We start from the raw sequence: 25127 nt of genomic DNA, 5'->3' as shown, positions 1-25127 counted from the left end.
TCACCTCCTTCTCCCTGCTAGCAAAATTCCTATATATCAATGACAAAACCCCATGACGTGCCCTGGCAGCCTGTCTGCATTGCTCAGAAAACTTCATATCTGACTGCACAATTACTCCCAGGTCTTTTTCATTTTCTACCACCTTAAGCATAGTACCACACAGTTAGTATGTTTCTCTGGGGTTACTTCTACCCGTATGCAGTACTTTGCATTTGTCAAGGTTAAACTTCAGTTGCCACTTCTTAGCCCATCTGCCCAAATTATCTAAATCCTGTTGCAGTAGCACACTGCCATTACTGTCATTAACAACCCTGCCAACCTTTGTATCATCTGCAAACTTCGACATTAAGCCTGATATATCTTCATCAACATCATTGATAAATATACAAAACAACAGTGGACCTAACACCAAACCCTGTGGGACTCCACTAATAACATTAGTCCACGAAGAGCAGCACCCATTGATTACCACCCTCTGTCTTCTCCCACTTATCCATCCTTTTATCCATTGTAGCAACTTACCCTTAATACCATTCTGCTCCAATTTGTATAATAGCCTTCCATGCGCAACAGTGTCAAAAGCTTTCCTGAAATCCAAATACAGGCATACCTCGGTTAACGTTACCTCTGATAACGAAGCTTCGATATAACGAAGTCGTCAATTTCAAGCCCCATTTAACATAAAAAAAAATATTCCAGTTTAATCACCTGAAATCTAAACAAACTGAAGAAATTACGGAAACCTTTGGGGCTTCTCGTGGTTGGTTCGAGAAATTTAAAAAACGGGCCAGGATTCATAGTGTAAAATTAACAGGAGAAGCTGCAAATAAGTTTCCAGAAAAACTAAAGGAAATAATTGAACGTGAAAATTTTCCAAATTTGGTGTTCAATGTTGACGAAAGCGGTTTGTTCTGGAAACGGCTACCAACAAAAAGCTTCATATCTATTGAAGAAAAATCAGCTGCTGGGTTCAAAGCAGCCAAAGACCATTTAACGTTACTCTTTGGATCAAATGCCTCTGGCGATTATAAATTAAAATTGTTATTAGTTTACCACTCAGAAAATCCGAGGGCGTTAAAAGGTAACATAAAAATGATTTTACCTGTAATATGGAAAGCAAATAGAAAAGCGTGGGTTACCAAGGAGTTATTTACTGATTGGTTTGTTAACCACTTTTGTCCTGAAGTAAAACGGTATTGTCAAAAAAACAACTTTGAAGAAAAAGCTCTTTTGTTGTTAGACAATGCTCCGGGACATCCTACTGATCTTAACACGTTGGACACATGCATTCCTGTCAAAGTTGTGTTTCTTCCAGCAAACACAACTTCCCTGATTCAACCATTGGATCAGGGAGTAATAGCATCATTTAAAGCTTATTATCTGCGTCGAACAGTAAGCAGTTTAACTGAACTAGAGGATAAAGAGGAAATGACAGTTAAAACTTTTTGGAAAAACTACACCATTAAAAACGCAATTGAAAACATTGATAGTTCTTGGAAAGAAGTCACTAAGAAATGCTTAAATGGAGTTTGGCGCAAAATATGGCCAGAAGTTGTACTAGAAGAAGAAAATAACATCCAAGAAATTAGAAATGAAGTTATCCAGATGGCTCAATCAATAGGTTTCGAAAATGTCGATGAAGAGGATGTTAGAAATTTATTGAATGCAGAAGATAATGGTTTTTCAGTGGAAGATTTAGAAAACCTTGTTAGCAATGAAGACGAAGTTAAAGAAGTTCCTGCCGAAAAAGTGTTAACAACCAAAGATTTAAAAAGGTGCTTAAATGACATTGAAAACGTTTTAAATTTTTTTAGTGAAAATGATCCTGATTTAGGAAGAAGTATTATTGTTAAGCGATCAGTGTTAAATGCAATAACTCCGTATAGGCAATTGTTAAATGAAAGAGAAAAAGAACATAAACAATCAACTTTAGACTCGTATTTTAAAATGTGATTTCACTTTGTATGTAAGTTGACTGTTTATTTAATAAAACTTTTCTTTGTCCGAAAAAAAAGCTTTTCATTTTCTTTACGTAAGAACGTATCCCTATTCTGGCCATAGTATTTTTACCTCTGAAAACGAAGTTTCGCTTAACGAAGTAATTTCGTGGAACGCATCCTATTCATTATTCGAGGTATGCCTGTATATGATATCAAAATTATTTTTTGCATCCAGTTCCTTTGTAACCACATCATAATATCCTATCAAATTTGTCAGACAAGACTTTCCCTTAACAAACCCATGCTGTGTCTGAATTATTGCTGCAGTCTTGTCTAGATGATCCTGCAATGCATCTTTAACCAGTGACTCCATTATTTTACCCAGAACAGAAGTTAAACTAACTGGTCTGTAATTACTCGTGTCACCCTTCGATCCCCCTTTGTGAATTGGGGATACATTTGCACATCTCCAGTCCGTGGGAACCTCCCCTGAGTCCAAGGACGCTCTCATAATTATGGCTAAGGGTTTGCTTAGTTGCTTTGCCGCCTCCTTTAATATAACTGGATAGATCCCATCCACCCCAGGTGCTTTTCTTATGTTTAACTTCAACAATTTCTCCTCCACTTTGCTTTCATTTATTCCAAAATCATTAAGTATCCTGCTATAATTTGATAACCTTCCGCCATTTTCAAACCTTAATAATTCCTCATGTGTGAATGTAGATGCAAAATACTCATTCGGTTTGTTTGCTATCTGAGCAGGATCATCAACAGTCGAACCATCGATGTTGTCAAGTGGACCAATCAGATTCATCCCCTTCCTTTTAGAGTTTATATAAGTAAAGAAATCCTTGCTGTTTTTCTTGGCATCTTTTGCCAAGGATTTCTCGTAATCTGCCTTCGCGACCCGATTACAGACTAGCTTATATCTTCCATAGGCTTCTGAGTCGCTTGATAATTTATATGCATCCCATGCATTTTTCTTCCCTGTTACGAGTCTCATTAGTTCATTCGATAACAATTTAGGCCTAAACCTTGAACAATATTTCTTAATAGGTATGAAACTTTTAGTAGCTTCCACGATTAATTCCTTGAACGCTTCCCACTTAGAATTTACTGTTGGTAACATCGTCAGTTGATCCCACTGTACAGAATTTAAAAACTGTCAGAGAGCACTGTACTCACCTTTATGGAAACAAAAACCCTTTCCTTAACCCCTGATGGTAATTAAATCTTTAAGTAAATCCCACATCAGTACACTGTGATCACTGCCACCTAGTGGTTCCTTTATCTGCAAATTCTTAATACACGATTGATCACTGCTGATAACCAGATCAAGAGTATTACATTCTCTGGTTGCCTCTCGAACATGCTGCTGCTGCAGAAAACAATCATCCAATAAATCCACAAAAGTCTGACTAGTGTGTGAGTGACGAACCCACAAGTTCCAGTCAATATTTGGGAAGTGAAAATCCTTCATTATAAGACATTCCGATTTACTGGCCCGCTTTATTTCTCTGTACAATTGTTCATTGTACTCATTCGAGTCATTAGGCCTATAACACACTCCTACTCTTATTTTTGCTTTCGCAGTGCTTATGTCACACCAAACTGACTCAATAGTGCACTGTTCATCTATATCAACTGGATGCACTTCTTTTGATTTTATGTTTTTCTTAATTAACAGCATAACATAAAAAAACAATCAACAGAATTGGTTTCAAAAACAAGTGGACATTGAAATCAACTACCATTCAGGGTGTTTCTAATGTTTTTCTGTCAGAAAAACATGGGAGGCATTCAGCAGAATGTTTTCAGTATGATAGGTAGAAGATATTTACAAAGATTATTAATTCAAGAGGTAGGAGGAATTAAGGTAGGTTTGGTGTACTGAAAATTAGAATTATGGTATATGTAGGGACAAGCACCCCACCTCTTTTAGTCATTATACTCTTGATATGGATTATATTTTGTCTTGGAGCTCATGCTTTATTTTTTTTCTTCGATTATACGTAGTAAGTCCCATTCTAATTCTCTACTTTCAGTGGTATGAAGTGTGACTTTAGTAGGAATTTGAAAAGTTGATCACCTGATTGTAATCTATGAACCATCTGAAGGGAGCCAGAATTATTATTCAAACATTTCTGTACCAAGAATCGTGATAATGTCTTGCTCAAAGTGCATTCAATCAGTTAATGAGTGCAGAATGAGGAACTGAGGTGCTACACCACTGGTAGAGTCTGTTCTCTATCTTTTGTTGGCATTATATGCTATATCTTCTCTGACCTTTTATTAGGATAAAGTGAGCCACGTGGCACAAAGCTGGTATGGTTAAGGCCTTTTCAGTCCCACCATGGGGAGGCCGAAGTGGTGCCACTTAGTTACCAAGCAGCTGGAAGTTAGCAAGTTAAGACTTGTTAAAAAAACAAAATGGTGGTTTTTCCATCAAAGCCATTGATTTCTTTTACTTTAGGCTATTAGACAGAAAGAGATTTAACTTCTCTTCTAGAACAACATAAAATACTATTTTATAGGGAGCTCACTACCATTCTATATAAGGTCACTAGATATCACCTGCACTTGGGGCCTACAATCAATGTTCTAAGTCAGAACTAGCCTCAACACCAAGACCTTCAGTGTGAGCACAATACACTGCAGTAGATTAACAATCTCCAAATATTTTCCACCCCCACACTCAACCATCTGATCTAAACATTATGTGATAAGGCTCATTCTTTGACTGTAAACAGGAACTCTGAAGGGGAAAAAAAAAAAAACCAGAAAAACAAGCCATGCAGTTCCCTATGAACAATGGCACACACTTAAGCATCTGGACCTCTAACGTAACATTTTCCATGGATGTCACTGTATTCACTTTTCCCACTTTCTTCAGGGAATGGTAATTCCTATCTATTAGTTATATATTTTTTAACTACCTAACCATTTCTGTACACCAACATTGCCCTTGTTCTTCTACATTTTCACTACATTGGCTATGATTGACTCTGAAAGCTTCAACATATATGTTGCACATAATAACAAATTCCTATTAGGATATTTCACAATATAAAATAAGTCTCTGAAAAATTCCATAAGCACTTTGCCATTACATGACTCATTCTGCATATTTGTGATATCTCTATTGTAAGCACACTTTTAAACCTGTTCTTTTTTGCATACTTCTCATTCATACCTACATTAGGGGCAAGGGAATCTGAATACTTTTGTTCGGATAACTATATATACTTAAGATACAATGAGAATTGGTTGACGTATGGGTTGCAGGCAGTTGTCTGGTATTCAGATTTGTGGAAAACAGATAGCAAAAATGTATTTTATTCAGAAAAGTTATATATCATATTCTTAACAGCTTATATACAAAAAAGTGTCAATAAAGAGAAGCAAACAAACACAGGGAAAAAAAAAATTGTTTCAATAGGATTTGCTGAGTATTGCCAGGACACTTTCAATTGATCATAAAAAGATTTTATGAAAGTGGTGACATTTGTCTTAATTCGTGGAATTTCACGTACCTTAATTGTTTCTTTACCACGAGTTATAGCTTTATAATATTCCTTTTTAGCTTTTCCTTTTGTACCTGGTCGGCGAAAACTTTTTCCTGACCAACGCCAAAGCTGTCTCACTGGTAAGAATGCTGTAATAAAAATTATTTGAATTTAAAATACTAAATAACTGGTCTGAATTAAAAAATCTCTCTTCTAAACACATATTACAATATTTAAATGTAAAATTAATATAATAATTAGAATGATTCTTATTAATCTCTAATCACCTGAATAAGTTTTTTTTCACTGAAATAACTCTTTATCTGATTAATCTTTTATATACAGATTAAAGAATCTGTAGATAAAAGAACCACTATGTGATGGTGATCACAGTGTATTGATGTGGGACTTAGTTAAAGATGTAACTACCATCAAGGATAAAGAGAAGGGTTTTTGTTTTCATAAAGGAGTCTATAGCAGTCTCAGACAGCTTTTAAATTATATACAGTGGGACCAGCTGATGATGTTACCAACATAAAATTCTAAATGTCATTCAAGTAATTAATCATGGAAGCTACTATGCTTTTCATATCAACTGAAAAATACTGTTCAAGGTTTAGACATAAATGGATGTCAGATGAGCTAATGAGACTTGTGCCGAGAAGAAAAAAATGCATGATGAATATAAATTATCAGATGACACATAAGCCAATGGTAGATATAAGCTAGTTTGTAATCAAGTCACAAAGGAGATTAAGCAAGCAAAGGCAGATTACGAGAAAGCTTTGGCAAAGGATGCAAAGAAAAACAGCAAAGCCTTCTTTACTTATGTAAATTCTAGAAGGCAGGGGTGATGAATCAAGTTGGTATACCTGATATCAATGGTTTGACTGTTGATCATCCTGCTCAGATTGCTGACAAGCTGAGAGACTTTTTTGCATCTACATTCACACATGAGAATTCTTTAGGGAAGTGGAGGCTAGACGTTTATCAAACTTTAACAGAACTCTAAATGATTTTGTAATAAGTGAGAGGAAAGGGGAAGAGAAATTGTTGAAGTTAAACATAAGTAAGGCATGTGGGGTAAATGGGATCTATTTAATTATATTAACAGAGGCAGCAAAGGTAGGACATAAGGAAACTGTTAGCCATAATTATGAGAGGAGGTCCCTATGGACAGGAGATATACGAATGTATTCCCAATTCACATAGGGGAATCAAAAGATGACACGAGTAATTACAGACCTGTTAGTTTAACTTCTGTTCCAGGAAAAATAATGCAGTCACTGGTAAAAGAAGTAACCAGTAAAGAATGCAGTAATAATTCAGACACAGCATGGGTTTGTTAAGGGGAAATCTTGTCTCACCAGTTTCATTGATTATTAAGATATGGTCACAGAGGAACTGGATGCAAAAAATAAGTTTGATATCATATGCTTGGATCTTAGGAAAGCTTTTGATACTGTTGCACATAAAAGACTGCTGTACAAATTGGAGCAGTATGGCATTAAGGGCAAGTTGCTGCTATGGATAAAGGGCTGGTTGAGTGGGAAAAGGCAGAGACTGGTAATCAATGAACGAATATAGAAAACAACACTGGGCCCAATGTTGTTTTCTATATTTATCGATGAAAGCATGTCCAAGTTTCCAGATGATACAAAGGTTGGCAGGGTGGTTAATGATAGTGTGTTACTACAACCAGTTCTACAAAAGTTAGACAGACAGGCTGAGAAATGGCAACTGTTTAAAATTGACAAATGCAAAGTATTGCATATTGTAGCCATAACCCCCAGCGTAATGTACCAACCATGTGGTACTGCACTCAGGGTAATGGAAAATGAAAAAGACCTGGGAGTCGTTGTGCGGTCAGATATGAAGTTTTCTGAGCAGTGCAGACAAGCTGCCAGGACAGCTCTCATGGAGTTTTGTCAATGATATACAAGAATTTGCTACAGGGACAAGGAGGTGATCATCCCTTTGTATAAGTTAATGGTCAGGTGCCACACCTTGAGTACTGCATAAAGGTCTCGAGGCATAATTTTAGTAAGGATGTAGAGCTCTTCTGGAACAAGTGCAGAGAAGGGCAACGAGATTTATGAGGGGAACAAAGGGAGGGTGCCCTTACTCTTGGACAAACTTTTAGAGGGAATGGAGTTATGAAATGTTTTTTTTTTTTTTTCTGGCTGATGCTAGATAAGCTTGCTTTCTTGCATCACATGCCTCCTCTACTACCGCTACTACTAAGAAAGGCTTAAATTTCTGCAAATTGCAGTGCCTAGAGATCAGGCACTTGCAAGGTGATCTTACCGAGGTGTTTTTTGCTTTGAATGGCTTGAGAGTTTGATCCTGATAGGATTCTTCCTCTTGATCAGACTATGCACATGAGGAAAGACATTTGCATAATACATGTGTGGAAATTTTCCTTTAGCTAGCAAGTGGTTGATTGTTGGAATAAACTTCCATCTGTCATTGTGGAAGGTAATAGCTTAAATAAATTCAAGAAAGAACTGGGCAAACTTTTGGAGTGAATAGGTGAAATGGGAAGGTTTTTTTTTTTTTTTTTTGGCTGAAGCTGTATAAGTTTGCATTCTTGCATCATATGCCACTATTAATGCTAATCTCACAAAAAAAGGATTCTTCTGCTTTCCAGGCAAGATCATATATCTCTATTTGGGATTACCCTGACTTCTAATATCTCTTGGCATAAGCACATTACAAAAATTGCTTCATCTGCATCTAAAAAACTGGGTTTTCTCCTTTGCGCTCGGCATTACTTTCCTTCCAAATAGTTGTTCGGTCTGCACAAATCTGCCCATCTGGGACAGTGCCACCCAAAACCTCTCTCAGACTTCAAGATTCCATTGAAAAGAGGGCAGCTAGGCTAATTAATGACTGATCTCTGAGTCTCTCCACTCTGTCTCACAGACATTGATTTTGCTGCATGCCTTTTCTATAGATGCTTCCATGGGCACTGTTCTTCTGAATTGGCTTCTGTAATTCCCACTCTCTATTCCAAAGTAGTCTGAACATGCAACACAACCAGTCAATGCCCTTTTACTGCAAACCTTCAAACTCACAGAACCAACTTTACTTCTTCCTCATTTATTTATTCAACTTCCATTTTCTGGAACCACCTTCCTTCATACGTATTTCCTGAAAATTACAATCTACTGAAGTTCAAGTTTAGTGTCAAAAAATATCTTCTTTCATCTCCTCAACCTTCAACCCATGCATTATACTAAGTAGTATGGTTATAATACCTCTCATGTTTGGGGTTTTCATATTAAAAAAAAAAAAAAAAGCTTTTCTAAAATCTATGTATATTTTTTTTGCATCTCAATAAATCCATGCTGTAACTACAGTATAACTGGGCATACATTCACGTACCTCCAGTTCATAGGGACCTCCCTGTGTATCATCTGGAAACTTAGACATGCCTTTGTCGATATCATTAATAAATATAGAAAACAAGTGGCTTGCACTGAATCCTGGGATACTCTGCTAATAACATTAGTCCAAGAAAAGCAGTGCCTACTGATAACCAATCTGTCTTCTCCCATTCAACGATCCCTTTATCCATAGTAGCAACTTGCCGTGGAATCTAAGTACAGTACATGATGTCAAAAGTATTTTTTGCAACAAGAACTTGTTGCAAAAAATACTTTTGACATCATGTACTGTACTATGTTAAGGCATAATAATTTCCAATCAGATTGGTCAAGGTCACATCTTAACAAATCCATGCTACCACTAATGTGTAGCTGTATTACTGCATTCCTGCTTAAAGTAGCGATTCCATAATTTTCTCCGAACAAGAAGTCAATCTAACAGGTCGATAATTACTCGTCTGCCTTTGATCCCTTTTTGTGAATTGGAGATGCATTTGCACATCTTCTGTCCATAGGAATCTATTCTGAATCCAGAGATGCTCTCATAATCGTGGCTAAAGCTTTGCTTACCTCTTTTTGCTTGCTCCTTTAATATAACTAGATTGATCTCCAAAAGCAATTATATATTTATGCACAAACCAGGAACATTTTATTCTTGCACATCTGCTATAACGCCCATTCATTCCTTCAATTACCACATGTCAAAAAACTTATCTCGTGCATCAGCAGATAGTGTATGTGATAAGTTTGAAAAAATGAAATAATAATTCCTGGATTTCTATTTGACTGATTTTAATAAAATTTGGGATGACTTGGTAACTCTTTCTAGAAGAGCTAAATTTCATGAAAATCCATCCACTGGGAGTCATGTTGTTACAATGTGGGTAAAGGGCTAGACAGATATGGTGAAGATAATAGGGTGCTATATTTATTTATACACACACACATATATATATATGTGTGTGTGTATAAATATATGAGGTGTGGCAATAAAGTTCTTGGATGACGCTGTTGCAGATGTTTGATGAGTTTGAAAAATAAATGGAGGTGGTATGTTATAGTTCAAAATTCCTCGAAATATGGTTGTATGGAGATTGTGCAGTATGTCAGCAGGTTGCAAGTATCAACCAATTTCATTAGTAGTATTAATGTTCCATGTCACGATTTCGCAATGGAGCAACATATGAATATTAAATTTTCCTTTAAACTGGGAAAGTCTGCAACAGAAACATAAGAATTGTTAAAAAATATTTATGGTGATGAAACGTCTAGTTGTATCAGTGTGTCTGAATGGTATAAGCAGTTCAAAGATGGATGTGAGGATGTTTGTGATGACCCAAGAAGTGTGTATATGTCAACCCCTTGAAATGATGATGACCCAAGAAGTGTGTATATGTCAACCCCTTGAAATGAGGATGGAGTTGAAAAATTTCAGGAAACTGTAAAAAGAGAACGTTATATGACACTCACAGAATGATGGTTGATGAGTTGGATACAAATAAGGAGATGATTTTTAAAGTTTTGCATGAAGATTTAAGGAAAAGGAAGAACTATGCAAAATTTGAGCCATGCAAAAGCAATGAAGAGTACCATCATGCGAAGACTTGTTGAAAGAATTCTAATTTCCTTGACTGCACTGTTACTGGAGATGAGTGTTGGGTGTTTCAGAACAACCCAGAAATGAAGTGTTAGAGCATGCAATAGAGTTCAAAATCATCACCAAGGTCCAAAAAGTTTTGTTTACAGAAGTCCAGGATCAAGACAATGCTGATCATGTTTTCCGAACAAATAGGGTGGGATTCACACTTGCCTGTTTGAAAAACATGATCCCCTTCAAGTACAAATTCTTTTGTGAATTTGTACTTGAAGAGGAGAGAGTCAATTCTACATTCTATGTACAGGTGCTTCGAAGACTGTTGAAGTGCACTTCCTGCATGAGGCCACAATTTAAAGAGAAAGGCAGCTGGTTCTTGTTGCACGACAATGCCCCCGCCCACTCCACATCTGTTTTGAAGACATTTCTGACAAAACATGGCATTGTACAGACCACTCATCCACTCAACTCTCCCAATATAGCACCAGCAGGCTTCTTTCTCTTTCCAAGGTGAGAACTGACCTCAAAGGAAAAATATTTCAGGATGTTGAGGAGATCCTGAAAGAAACATATCAGAAACTTCTAGAATGGTGTAAGAAGTGCATTCAATCAGGTGGCAATTACTTTGAATAAAAATAAAACAATTTTTGAGCTACTTTGCTTTGTGTTCTTTTTATTGCACCAGTCTGGGAACTTTATTGTTACACCTTGTATATGCTAAGCACCTATTGTCTTCACCATGGCCATCCATCCGTTAGCATGTAACAGAGATATTCCCCGTGGACAGATGGGGAATATCGTTTCATGGAATTTTGTATTTGGGTTTGTTAAAATATTTGTCAAGCCAAACCAACCAAATTTCATTAAAATTAGACAAATAGTAATCTGGCAATTATCATTTCTTTTTTTCCATACAATTTGTGCAGAAAAAAAGAAATTTAGATTAAATATGGTTTTAATGCAGTATTGGTAGTTTTAGACAGTTCCTGAACACTTCACATGTATTGTTACATATGATTTGTGACTATTCTTTCCATAAAACCATGTTTAATGAAAAGGAAAATCAAAAAGCATTTTTTTTTTATTAGAAAATTTAGCAAAAAAAACTAAAAAAATAAAAATTTTTTGGACTCATTAAACAGATTATTCGAAAACAAATTTAAATGATATAGAAGGAGATGTTTGGGTAATCTTTAACCAGTAAAGAATGTTTGCCACTGAGTTTTTGAACTATTATTACATATCACAGATCTCTTTTTGGAATTATGTTTGTGTTTTCTGAGCTTTGATCCAGTTTGCAAGTGATTGAGGCTATAGTAAATGTGCTGTAACATATTTCTGAATAATAAATGATTTTATCATGGTATAAGAAGTGTAGGTAATTTGTTTCAATCATTATAGAAGGGGTCATTTTCTTCATGGAAATGACCCCTTCAATGTCTTGGTTAAAAGCTGATATGCTTTATAGCATTTTTAAACTGTCAACGAGCTGATCATTAGCTTAGCTACTGGAATTACACAAGTGATACAAAAAATTATAATTATCGTTACATAATTTTATGTATGTATCTTAGAATGTAACATAAATTAATCAAATTATTTTTTTAAAATATATAGAAATACTACCTGCTATCTTGCTTTTTTCAACTGAAGGCATCCTGTCCTTTCTTTTAGCTGCAGTTTTCTTTTGACCTGAGTTACATGACTGAAAAATAAAGATAGTATGTTAATTAAAAAAAAACAGAGCATATAAAAATTTTACATGTAAGTCCTCTATGATTCCCTTATAATTCTAATCCTATCCAGATGATACTGTATTATATCCTTAAGAACTCCATAACCTTCCCTAGTACTAAAGTTAAATTTACAGGTTTTTATTTGCTCATTTCACCCTTTGCTTTGAGCCCCCATCATGAATAGAAGTGGTGTTTACACATCTGCATGGACTTTGCTTGAATCCAAGAATGCTCTCATTATAACAACTAAAGGTTTGATGAACTCTCCTGCTGGTTTGTTGAATAAATTTTGAATACACTGTATGTCATAGCAGACTGACTCAATATAGTTTTATATATAAAATCACTTTGTCAAAAGAAATATACAAAAAAATTTCCTTTTTTTTTTTTTTTTTTTTTTGTAATCCCAGTATATTTACAGAGGAGTTTACAGTGGTGGAAAAAAAATATATAAATAAATAAAACTTGCTCAGTTGGCCAATAAATCAAACATTTAAATAATACAAAACCAAACTTGAATTCATCTTTCCCACAGACAAAGTCATATTACAGTTGCTGAAAAGTCACTAAAATTAGCAGTTCAAATCCTCTGTTCACAAACCACTATATTTTCTTTTTATTTTCTCTTTTTCAACAAGGTGTGTTGGATCAGTTGGGTTCTCCACAAATCAGGGTCATTGTACCAAAAGGGGAGAGGTTTAAAAGCAGAACTAAGAAAACAGTTAGCACTTTTCTTATTCTTTGATAAGACCACAAAGAACAGATTTACTACATGGCAAATGTCCCAGTGCTCTTAAATTACAAAATCCAATAGGTTCATGCTGTTGTAGAAACCAGCTAAAAGATTTAGAACCAATCTCACAGTTTAAAAGTACAGTGCAATCTCAAGATAATGTGGGTGTCAAATTACAACTTTAAGGCTGGCATAATAAGTGAAGAGCATTATATTATAATAAAATACTTACGTACATATTACATATATACTTACATACAATAATTGTAATAAAATACTTACATAATAAAATATTGCTAATGCTTTTGCTTCTATCGTAAGAAAAAACTTGTTCTTTGTTTGATTTTCTATCCAAACAGATGAGAGATGTTCCATCTCTTCCAATTCTTTGTGTCTTGATCTAATGGATTTTGTTACATTTTGAATTGTTCCTGCTATAAAAGTTGCTTTTATTTTCTCTGCATTCTTTCTAAATGTTCTCAGCTTGCCTAGTTTAGGCCTGTACATGCGCAATATCACATTCTTTCATTTCACTCAAAGCGTTTCACAATTTCATATTTTTCCTCTATCAACAGAGGCGACTGGCCATAAGCCTTACCGGGGAAATCCTGGTTGGCCAGAGGCTGATGGAGGCTCGGTGTGATTTTGGTCACAAACATTAGTATGAGGCCACTACAAGTTTTCCCCTGTAAGAATTTTTGGCCCAGTCTGCCTCTGTTTGTCGATATTGCTTTTCTTTTCTCTCTGTAGTATCTTCACCAGGGTGCTTCCTTTTCACACTTTTTTCAAGTATTTTACTCATTTTTAGGGAATAAAGCACAAAAATATGATAAAAGTATGACAAAAAAGGAGGTATGCTTGATACACATAAACAAAACTGTACACATGTAGCAACTGAATAAACAACGCCATAAAGGCAATAACACACTATTATCACCTCATGCTATCTCACATTTTACTAAAGCACATTTCTGGAGGTCACTACCATAAAACAAAAACAATTTCCATTTGCGTTCCTGCTAGTGGAATCTGTTTATAAACGGGTGGTAAACTTGATCTAATTGCATTTGCGATAATAACAATAGATGAAATTGTGAGTTTTTACGCTATTATGGTGAAATGTGTTTCCCTTTCACTGAATTCTTCAATCTTATAAAAAAACAAATACATTTTCAGAATCTTCTCTTAATTTCTATTGTTTTGTGTTCAGTTGGGGTGGTTCCCATGTTTGACTGCCATTTCTTGTAAACACAAAGGCAAATCGTGCATAAGCGAATTCAGTTCACATTATATATGTCATCGTTCCCTTATTTATAAATTGTCTGTGATCAAATTTGTGTAGTGTAAAAACATGTTATATGAGGACGGAATGTACACAAAAACTAAAATATGAAATATACTTGTGAGCTGAGAGTGCCAAGAAAAAAAAAAAACAGGCTGTACATTTGAGATAGGCATTAAAACATACACAAGTCCATCATATTTCTATCAAATATTTTTTAACTTTTGTTAAATATTATCAACCTGGTTATGTAGATGCTGAATGAAAATTGACTATGAACTTACCTTGTAAATTACTTATTGAATAAGCTAAAATTTACTTTAACTTTGTTTTAAATTTTAATATTAACTTTTAGGAAAAGTGATTAGTTGAAACTCTTAGGAAACAATAGACATTTTTTACCTTGTCCTTTTTGCTGCATGGCAATTTTTTCTGGGCTTCATCTGCATCTGAGTCTTCATCATTTGATGATGCACTACTCTGACTATCATCACTAGAACTATCTGAGGAAGAATTCTCCTCCTGTACTTCCTCTTCATCCTCTTCTTCTTCTTCCAAAGCCGATTCATCATCATCATCTTTTTCTACATGTGAAATGTCAGCTGCAGATGTCTTTATTTTCATTGTTAGTTCAGATTTTTTTATTTCAGAAAGTGGAGGTGATGCTACACTGTTTTGTTGTAATAAATTTTGAGTTAATTCCACGGGCGTGGGTGCTGTCGTGTGTGCAAGGTCAGAGATCTGTGAAGTAGACAAATCATTTACAGGTTTCACAGGTAATACAGAAATGTTAGGTTTAGATGAAACCGATTCTAATTTACTGTCCAGCTTATTGTGTTTATGTTTCTTATGATGATGACGGCGATGATGATGATGTCGGTGATGATAATGGTGGTGTTTATGATCGTCTTTATGTTTTTTATGTTTTTTTGATTTAGTGGTCACTACAGGCAAAGAGTTACCTGAAATACTGTTTAAACAAGATCTGCCTTCACTTTTTGTTTTTTCCTTATTTTTGTATTTCATTTTAAAGTCATTCTTCCTGTTTTTAATTTTTTTCTTTTCAAAGCAATTCTCTTTCTTCCTGGACAGCGATTTATTATCCATATGTTTACTGATGACTGTCAGCTTTGCTGGAGAAACAACCGAATTATGAGAAATACTATTAGATCCAGCATTAGTAGTAGATAAAAAAATTCCCTTTGTTGATGACTTAGAGGATTCTTGCTGCTCTGAAGAATCGCATTCCTCTGAAAAAAAAATTAAAATAACATTACATGAATATAAATAAATACTCATAGGTAGACAAATACACACATTACCAACATACACTAGTAAAATAACTTCTGAAAGAAACACCAATTTTGTCCTCTATAACAAAAGTATTTAGAGAACACCGTGCTTAATTTTTAAAATACATCTGCACATAACTAATTCTGAAAGCACAGTACATAATCTTTTATCTTACTTTTAACTTCAACCGGGCATGCTAAATGTATGCCCAGCATACATTTAGCATCAATTGACACAGAAAAACTTGTGAATTTTTAAATAAAATGGAAATTTTTTTGGGAATTCCTTAAATACTGCAAAAGCCCCCAATGTATCACTATTTTTTTAATTTGGAGAAGTAAAAATAAAAAATTCTTTAAGGCTCCACTTTATAGTAAAAAAAAATTAGGTTTAATAAATAAGAGATTGGTGAGGGGTATTAATCAATGTCCATATAAAGAATGGCTTAGAAGGTGTGGCCTACAAATTTTTGGGAGTAACAGAAGGCTGGATTAATAAAATCAAGCTAGTGACATCTAAAACCAAGACTATAATCATAACCATACAGCCAACACACTTGATCTTTTTCTCACAAACAACCCTTCTAAGTACACGGTCGAAGTGAGAAGTCCTTTAAGCACCTCAGATCACAACTTGGTGAGTCTCTTCTCCAATGGAACCTTTATTTCATGCCTCTTCCCAACCTTGTATTAGCATTAGCAGAGGCATAAGGCCTCCATAGTTGAGTGGTCAGGAGCGGGAGTGCAGTGGCACACGCTCTTTGAGGAGACCGGGGTTCAAGCCCCCGAATGCTAAATACGGTCGATCTGCCAACCAGCACTGGACCAGCGGTCCAGAGCGGGTTGGCAGATTATGGTCCATTCCCCTCAGTACGAATTGTTGAGGAGGCTTCCATCCTGCAGTGGGTTGATAATGGCTGCAATTTACTTTTTTACTTTTAGTAGAGGCATATGATGCAAGAAAGCAAGCTTATGCAGCATCAGCCAAAAAAAAAAAAAAAACTTCGCTCCCTCCGTTCATTCGAAATACCTGTCCATCTGAGCCTTAAATATATTTAGGCATTCAACTTCCACAAAAAGGGATGGAAGTCTGTTCCACCAACCAACTACCTGCTGGCTAAAGGCAAATTTCCGCACGTCTGTCTTTCCTCAATTTGAATTTATGCCCTTTCAGGTGATTATTCTGAGCAAGAAGCAGAATCCCATCAGCATTGAGCATGCTCAAACCATTCAAGACTTTATACACCTCTATCAGATCACCTCGCCGGTGCCTAGTCTCCAGAATCTGTAATTTGCAAAACTTAAGCCTTTCTTCGTAAGAGCAACCTTTGTTCCATTCACTAATCTTGTTGCCCTTCTCTGTACTCATTCCAGCAGCTCTACATCCTTCTTGAAATGAGGCCTCCAGACCTGTATACAGTACACAAAGTGTGGCCTGACCATTGCCTTATACAAGGGAATAATCACCTCCTTATCCCTGCTAGAAAAATTCCTATATATCATTGATAAGACACTATGAGCTACTCTTGCAGCCCATCTGCACTGCTCAGAGAACTTCATATCTGCCTGTACAATTACCTCTAGGTCCCTTTTCATTCTCTACCACTGTCAGTGTAGTACCACAGAGTTCATATGTTGCTCTGGGGTTGCTGTTTCCCATATGTAGTACTTTACATTTGTCAATGTTAAACTTCATTTGCCACCTCTCAGCCCATCTGATCAACCTTTCCAGATCCTTCTGCAGCAGCATAGTGTCAGTAGTGTTCTTAACAACCCTGCCAACCTTTGTATTGTCTGCAAACTTGGACATTAAGCTTGATATACCATCAACAATATTATTTATAAATACAGAAAATAATAATGAACCCTAAGGGACTCCACTAATAACATTAGTCCACGATGAGCAGTGTCCATTGATTACCACTCTGTCTTCTCCCTCTCAACCACACCTTTATCCATAGCAGCAATTTGCCTCCAATGCCACACTGCTCCAATTTGTGCAGAAGTCTTCCATGTGCAACAGTAGCAAAAGCCTTTCTAAGATCCAAGTATATAATATCAAAGTTATTCCCTGCATCCAGTTCTTTTGTGACTGCATCATAGTATCCAATCAAATTGTTCAGGCAAGATTTCCCCTTAACAAAACCATGCTGTGTCCGAACTATAACTGAAGTCTTGACTAGATGATCCTGCAGTGCTTCTTTAACCAGTGCCTCCATTAATTTTCGTGGAACAGAAGTTAAACTCACAGGTCTATAATTATTGTGTCAGCCTTTGATCCTCCATTGTGAATTGGGATCACATTTGCACCTCTCCAGTCTATGGGTACCTCCGCTGAGTCCAAAGAAGCTCTCATAATTATGGATAAGGGTTTGCTTACTTCCTTTTCTGCCTCCTTTAATATAACTGGATAGATCCCATCCACCCCCAGGTGCCTTTCTTGTGTTTATCTTCAACAATTTCTCCTCCACTTTACTCTCAGTTATTACAAGATTATCTAGCTTACTGCAAGAGTTGAATACACCTCTGGCATTCCCCTCACTGAATAACTCCTCATGTGTGAATGTCGATGGAAAATATTCATTTAGTTTGTTAGCTACCTGAGCAGGATCATCAACAGTTGAACCATCGATATCAAGTGGACCAATCTGATTCATCCCCTTCCTTCTAGAGTTTACATAAGTAAAGAACTCTTTGCTGTTTTTCTTTGCATCCCTTGCCAAAGATTTCTCATAATCTGCCTTTGCCTGCGTAACCTCCTTTGTAACTTGGTTACAGATCAAATTATATCTATCATAGACTTCTGTGTCACGTGTTAATTTATATGTATCCCATGCATTTTTCTTCTCTGCCATATGCCATTAGTTCATCTGACATCCATTTAGGCCTAAACCTTGAACAATATTTCTTAGTTGGTATGTAAAGCCTAGTAGCTTCCAAGATAAGTTCTTTGAATGGTTCCCATTTTGAATTTGCTGTTGGTAACATCATCAGTTGGTCCCACTGTACAGAATTTAAATACTGTCTCAGTCCATCGTAGTCGCCTTTACGAAAGCAATACCCTTCCCTTTACCCCTAATGGTAGTTACCCTTTTGAGTAAATCCCACTTCAGCACACTGTGATCACTGCCACCTAGTGGTTCCTCTATCTGCAGATTCTTAATGCATGAAGAATCACTACTGATAATCAAATCAAGAGTACTACTCCCTCTAGTTGCCTCCCGAACATGCTAATGTAGAAAACAATCATCCAATAAATCCACAAAAGCCTTGTTAGTGTGTGAGTGACCAGCCCCCAATATAAGACTCTCCGATTTACTGGCCCACTATTTCCCTGTACAGTTTCTTATTATACTCATCGGAGTCATTAGGCCTATAGCACACTCCTACTTTCAGTTTTGATCTCCCAATGCTTATGTCACACCAAAGTGACTCGGCACTGCACTGTTCAGCGATGTCAGCTGGCTTCACTTCCTTGGATTTTGTGTTTCTTAACTAATAGCATAACCCCTCCTCCCTTCCTATCCTTTCTGTAGACGTACTCCCCAAATTCCAGTTCTGCATTCCTTATATCTGTGTGATACCATGTCTCTGATATCCCAACAATATCCGCAATACTGAAGTACCTGAACTTACTCTTGTTCATGCTTTGAGCAATACCTCAAATTCATCAAATTTATTTACCAAATTTATTAATTTATTGTTTGGCATTACAAGAATGCAAAATGGGATGACCTGTGAGATTTCTTTTCTTCCTTTCCTTGGTCGGATTACTGTTTCAAAACTTCTGATGTCAATGTTTGCTCTGATCATGTCAGTGAAAATATTCTTGCAGGAATGGAATCCTTTATCCCACACTCCACTTTAAAATCTCATCCTTTATCTAAACCTTGGTTTTCCAATAAATGTGCTAAGACTGTTCAAGAGAAGAACGTTGCATATCGTAATTGGCTTGTTTCAAATTCTTCAGTTTCATTTTCTGCCTACACCAAAGCTCGCAACAATTGTAAAGCAGTTATTAATCAGTCAAAACTGGAGTTTGAACAGGCTAAGATTAGAAAACTTGCTTCTTGCCCTAATGGTAGCCGAGCATTCTGGTCTCTTGCCAAAGCTATTGGTCGCATCTTTTGCCCATCTCTGCTCCCACCTCTGTGCAAACCTGATGGTTCTGTTGTCACTTCAGCCAAGGATAAAGCTGACCTGCTAGCATCCCATTTTTCTTCCAACTCATGTATTAATTATCTTGGTAAAACACCTCCCACCATTCCCAACACACACTCCATTCAATGCCTCCTGTGGTCTTCTGTCAAAAGGATGTCAGAAGGATTTTGAAGAATCTCAATGCTAAGAAAGCTCCAGGTCCTGATGGTTTCTCCACTTGTTCACAAAACCTGTGCTCCTGAACTTACTCCTCTTCTTTACCGCCTTTTTTCACTTTTTTATTCCAAAGTTGTTTTTCCTTCTGCTTGGAAATTTGCTCATATCCAGCCAGTTCCTAAAAAGGGTGAAAAATCTCTCCCATCCAATTATCGTCCCATTGCAATTACTTCTACTATTTCTAAAGTAATGGAGAAAACAATTAACCGCCAACTCTTAAACTAACTACCTAGAAACTTTCCGTCTGATCAACGATCGCCAGTATGGATTCCGCCAGTGTCGATCCACTGGTGATGTTCTGGCTTATGTTATCCATTTATGGACAAATTCAATGGAAACATTTGGTGAAACATAAGCAGTTGCTCTTGACATCTCAAAGGCTTTCGATCGTGTTTGGCATAAAGGTTTCCTAAACAAGCTTCCATCTTATGGTTTGCCAACTGATTTTTGTAATTGGTTATCCAGTTTTCTCTCTGATCACTCGCTGAGGGTGATGGTAGATGGCTCTCTGTTTTCTAAATTCTCCACTAATGCTGGTGTCACCCAAGGTTCAGTTCTTTCCCCCACTCTTTTCCACTTGTATATTAATGACCTCCTTCCATTGAGTGGAAATCCTATCCATACTTTTGCTGATGATAGCAAATTGCATTCCACTTTCCATTTTGAGAAACCTTTCCCTGCTCAATCAGTTTCAACTTCTCGAAAATCTGCTATCAATTCCTTAAATGCCGATCTCCAAGTAATTCTCCAGTGGGGCAAAACAACTTAGTTGATTTCAATCCTTCTAAAACTCAGTCTTGTCTTATATCTCGCAAAAAGGATTCTTCTGCTCCTATGCTTACCTTTGGTGACACTCCGATTTCTAGGCAAAATGATATATCTCTTTTGGGGATTACCCTGACTTCTAATCTCTCTTGGTACAAGCACATTACAAATATTGCGTCCTCAGCATCTAGAAAACTTGGTTTTCTCTTTTGCTTTTGGCATTACTTTTCTTCCAAACAGCTGTTCACTATGTACAAATCGCAAATCCGCCCTACCATGCAATATTGTTCCCACATCTCGGGTGGTGCCCCCAAAACCTCTCTCAGGCTTCTTGATTCCATTCAGAAGAGGGCAGTTAGGTTAATTAATGATTCATCTCTAAGAGAGTGTCTCCACTCACTGTCTCATAGATGTACTGTTTCTGCTGCATGCCTCTTCTACAGATACTTCCATGGGCACTGTTCTTCTGAATTGGCTTATATAATTCCAGCTCTCTTTTTCAAAACAGTCCGAACATGTGCCGCCAGCAGCCAACATCCATTTACCGAACCAACTTTTCATCTTCCTCGTTTATTCATTCAACTGCCGCTTCCTTCGTATGTATTTCCTGAAAATTACAATCTACAGAAGTTCAAGTCCAATGTCAACAAATATCTTCTTTCATCTTCTCAACTTCAAACCCAAGCACTGTACTAAGTACTATAGGTTCTAATACCTCTCGTGTTTGGGGTTTACATAAAAAATAAAATAATAAAATAAAATAAAGGCCTTTTAAAATGCCAAATCTGCAAGTTGTGTCATACTTTTTCAATGTCAAAGAAGAGCGACACAGATGTTTTCACTTCAGGAAAACATCTTGGGTGGATGTTTCGTCTTATTAAATGGTCCAGAATGGGCCTATTTCTTTAGAAGCTGCACTGCATGCTAGAAGAGATTATTTTATTATAAATACCATATGCAGTGAGCACTGACCATTCTCTCTAGGATTTTGCACAAGCAACTAGTCAGAGCAAATGATGATAATTTTGGATATTCAGGATCCATTCCTGGCTTAGCAAAGGCAAGGATAGTTTCCTGGCACCAAGCATTTGGAAACTACTCCTCAAGTAAAATTCTATTATACAGGAAGAGTAGGTGGTCTACATATTTTAGTGAAAGGTGCTTAATCTATATAATAATTTAATAGTAGTAAAATAATAAGAGGAGTTTACCTCAATATAGTACGTATTAAAACGGAAAAACCGAAAAAAATCGACAACTTACCGGTACATTAGACTAAAATATAAATAATTAAATAATCAATTTAACACAATTCAAATCAATTTAAAACAATTAAAAATCAAATTAACACAATTAAAAGAATCTAACGAAAATAAAATATTCAAAACGATTTTCCTTCCCGAAGCTGACAACACTATTTTCATTCCTGTGATCACGACATACGGTCGAAAAGCGTTGTCAGCTTCAGGAAGGAAAATCGTTTTTAATATTTTCGTTAGATTCTTTTAATTGCGTTAATTTGATTTTTAATTGTTTTAAATTGATTTGAATTGTGTTAAATTGATTATTTAATTATTTATATTTTACTCTAATGTACCGGTAAGTTGTCGATTTTTTCGGTTTTTCCGTTTTAATTTCTGGAGGGTATCATACGGAAGTGTTCTACGTACTATATTGAGGTAAACTCCTCTTATTATTTTACTACTATTATTATCAACGTAGAACATATCGAGTATTACAGCTCTGATTCATAATATATAATAATTTAATATAATAATATAATAATATTCCTCTGTCTGGAATGCCCTTGAACTTGAATAACTTAACAGACTAAACAAGCTTTTCACCAAATTCCTTTTGCAATAGGTTTTATTTAGCAACAAAATTGAGAGAAAAAAAAAAACAATTTGCAGTAAAATTTTCTGACCCATTTTAAAAATTTCCATTATTTTTAATAGTTCCATTATGAAACTGTTGGGCAACAGTTTTGGCAAGGCAAAATATTCGCCATGGGTACACTAGAATAATTGTAATTTTTTTAAAGGACGATATAATCATATATGTAAAAAATTATCAAATTGCATTTCAGTCTTTATTTTTTTAAATATATTTTATTGCCCAAGTCCTTCCCACTGACACCTTAGCTGGCAGTGAAGGGAGAGGTTTTTGTAATTACTTTGATATTAATCTTTGCTTCTTCTCTGAAACAGTTTTGGTAAAATATCTGCCACAGGTATTCTAGTAATTTTATAATGGATGTTATGTAGTCTGACTGCACTTGCTTTCATTAAGTTGAGATTTTCAACTCCTGGATGGTAAATCACCTGCTGTATAGGTGACTATGCTGTATATGTGAAAATTAATTGCACGTGCTTCACTTTTTTGTTTCAGGAACAGAAATGCTAGGGAATAAGAGGCCAGTGGGATGTTAGAAAATGTTTCCCCAACAGCATTAGCTATTGCTGTTGAATCTTCAGTAGCATATCCATTGTATTCCAGAAATGATGAATGGTGTGATATATATTTTTCCTTCATTTTCTGGATTTCATTCCGGGCTTTGGTGCTGGTCAATGGGATGATGAAACAGAACCATGATTCCTTTAGGCTCTGATGGCAAATGGTGCGTGCATTTTTAAAGATTAAAAGTCATAGGATACTTTTGGAATATCCTCCAAATTTTGTTTCATGCCATTTTTGCTGCTTTCTGCATTCTATGATGGTTTTTGAATTGGTGGAAACTGGGTAGGTATTTTTGGAATCATAATTGCAGCTGCATTTGCAATATTTTTTGTGATGCATGTCACTATCATTGATAGGCTCCTGACTGACTTTAGTGATGTTAAACTCAGCCAGACTTTAAAGGGTAGTCCAGCCACCTTGATCACTCTTCCACTGGAATAACCAAAAAAGGAAGACATGGCTTCTTACTACGTAATGAAGTTTTCAACAGGGAAGTGATCACTTCCATATAGTTTCTCCCTCACCTCCCAAGTAAGTAATGGAAGGAGAGAAGGGGAGCAAATAGAGAGCTACTCCATAAGCAAGGTCATCCCCCACTTCTACCTTACAAATCATAGTGAGGTTGTGCATGGTAGGGTCGTCATTCAGATGTCTCCTGTAAGCAAAAGAAAATGGGCTCATGCACTTGCAGGAAGGCCTTGATATTGGAATCCATGGAAATGTAGGCATTTCGTCTTATTTGAGCTTAGTGGAGCAATTGGTTGGCTTCCAAAGTGCTGAAGGCTTATTTTTCTCATTTCTTGATTTTCCCCCTTTTTTTGGAGAAGTACGGATGCTGTTCTGTGTCCACTTCTTTCTTCACAAGAGTACCAAGCCTGTTTCATCAGGTATCTCAGCTCCAAAAATTTTTTTCTTGTATTGATGCTTGTATTATTTGTTGAGCTTCTTTCCCATTAGATTTCGATAGTGCTGGAGCATTAGGAGGTATTGATATCGGTGAGGCAGCCGATTGAGTTTTCTGTACTTTTGATGGATTTTGAGAACTGAATATATAGAATGTAATAGACATAAATGGCTCTTTCTGTTTGTGTTCCAATGGAACGCTTTCTTGAAACCTTTTCAGCATATGTTGGCTTATTGCTGTTTACTGGTTTCACTACTTTTCTTGCCTCATGGTATATGTTAAGCTCTACCTCGAGTATCTGTATTTATTTTTCTTCCTTCCACTGCTGGTATGTTCATAAGTATGCAGGTGGGTTTTGCAGTTGAAAGACAATGTAATTTCATAGTTCTTTGCACTACACCAAGTGCATGCAAAAGCACCAACAGGCTATTTGTGAGTGTCCACATTTTTGGCAATTAAAACTTCTTAAAGGATTTGGAACGTATGGTCATAAAGGGCAGTTCAAGTATCCAGCTATGACAGAATTAGGAGATGTCAGTGTATTTGAAAGTAAGGATGAGGTTTATAGTGGGAACTAAATTACCACCTCTATGCACAAACATTCATTTTGCAGCTGTTACTCTTTGCAATTTTAGCTCAGAACAGTTGTTGTTGTTATTGGGATTAACTACACAAGGGCTAATGAGGCCAAATTGTGTCTATTCACAGTTTATTTACAGGCAACATATCGTTAGAGATGTTAAATTATATGCCTGCTGTACAGGCCAATATGTTTCAAATACATGAAAAGTTATTGTATATTGGCTTCATTTCCTAATATATGAGATAAATTAGATGAGCTGTTCAACGCTAAGAGTGACCGGAAAGTTTTTGATCGAATGGTTGAATATAAAGGACACTCAACCAGAAAATGATGAACTGTAAGTTGCGTCTGACAGGATGAGCACTAAGGTGGGTTTTCTCCCACTAGCAGGAAGAGATGGGTATAGTGAGTGTGTCCAATTCTGAGCCTTGCTAATACCACTTCTGTTTCGTCAGAAGCTAGAGAGCCACAGCTTTGGATTTTGTTTTATCTGGTAAAGTTTATTGTTGATGTTACCTTTCCAGATCTGTGACCATTTATCGTAGCATGCTTTACAAATGACAGAC

General features: G+C 36.2%; 1 protein-coding gene across 4 annotated transcripts in view; it reads right to left on the bottom strand.

Annotated features, from left to right (window-relative positions):
* LOC150076433 (uncharacterized) overlaps positions 1-25127 on the bottom strand; it is an 840218-nt gene that overhangs the window by 32617 nt on the left and 782474 nt on the right. For all 4 annotated transcript variants that reach the window (XM_090388172.1, XM_090388173.1, XM_090388175.1 and 1 more), the window contains 3 exons: positions 14583-15430; positions 12056-12134; positions 5474-5595 (listed from right to left, as the gene is read on the bottom strand). In XM_090388172.1, coding sequence (XP_090244298.1) covers positions 5474-5595; positions 12056-12134; positions 14583-15430 — 1049 coding nt within the window. The remainder of the gene's footprint in view (positions 1-5473; positions 5596-12055; positions 12135-14582; positions 15431-25127) is intronic.

This window comes from Mastigoproctus giganteus, chromosome 13 (assembly GCF_048544385.1).
Source record: "Mastigoproctus giganteus isolate SK-2022 chromosome 13, ASM4854438v1, whole genome shotgun sequence".
NCBI lineage: Eukaryota > Metazoa > Arthropoda > Arachnida > Uropygi > Thelyphonidae > Mastigoproctus > Mastigoproctus giganteus.
This window is presented reverse-complemented; position numbering and strand designations above follow the sequence as displayed.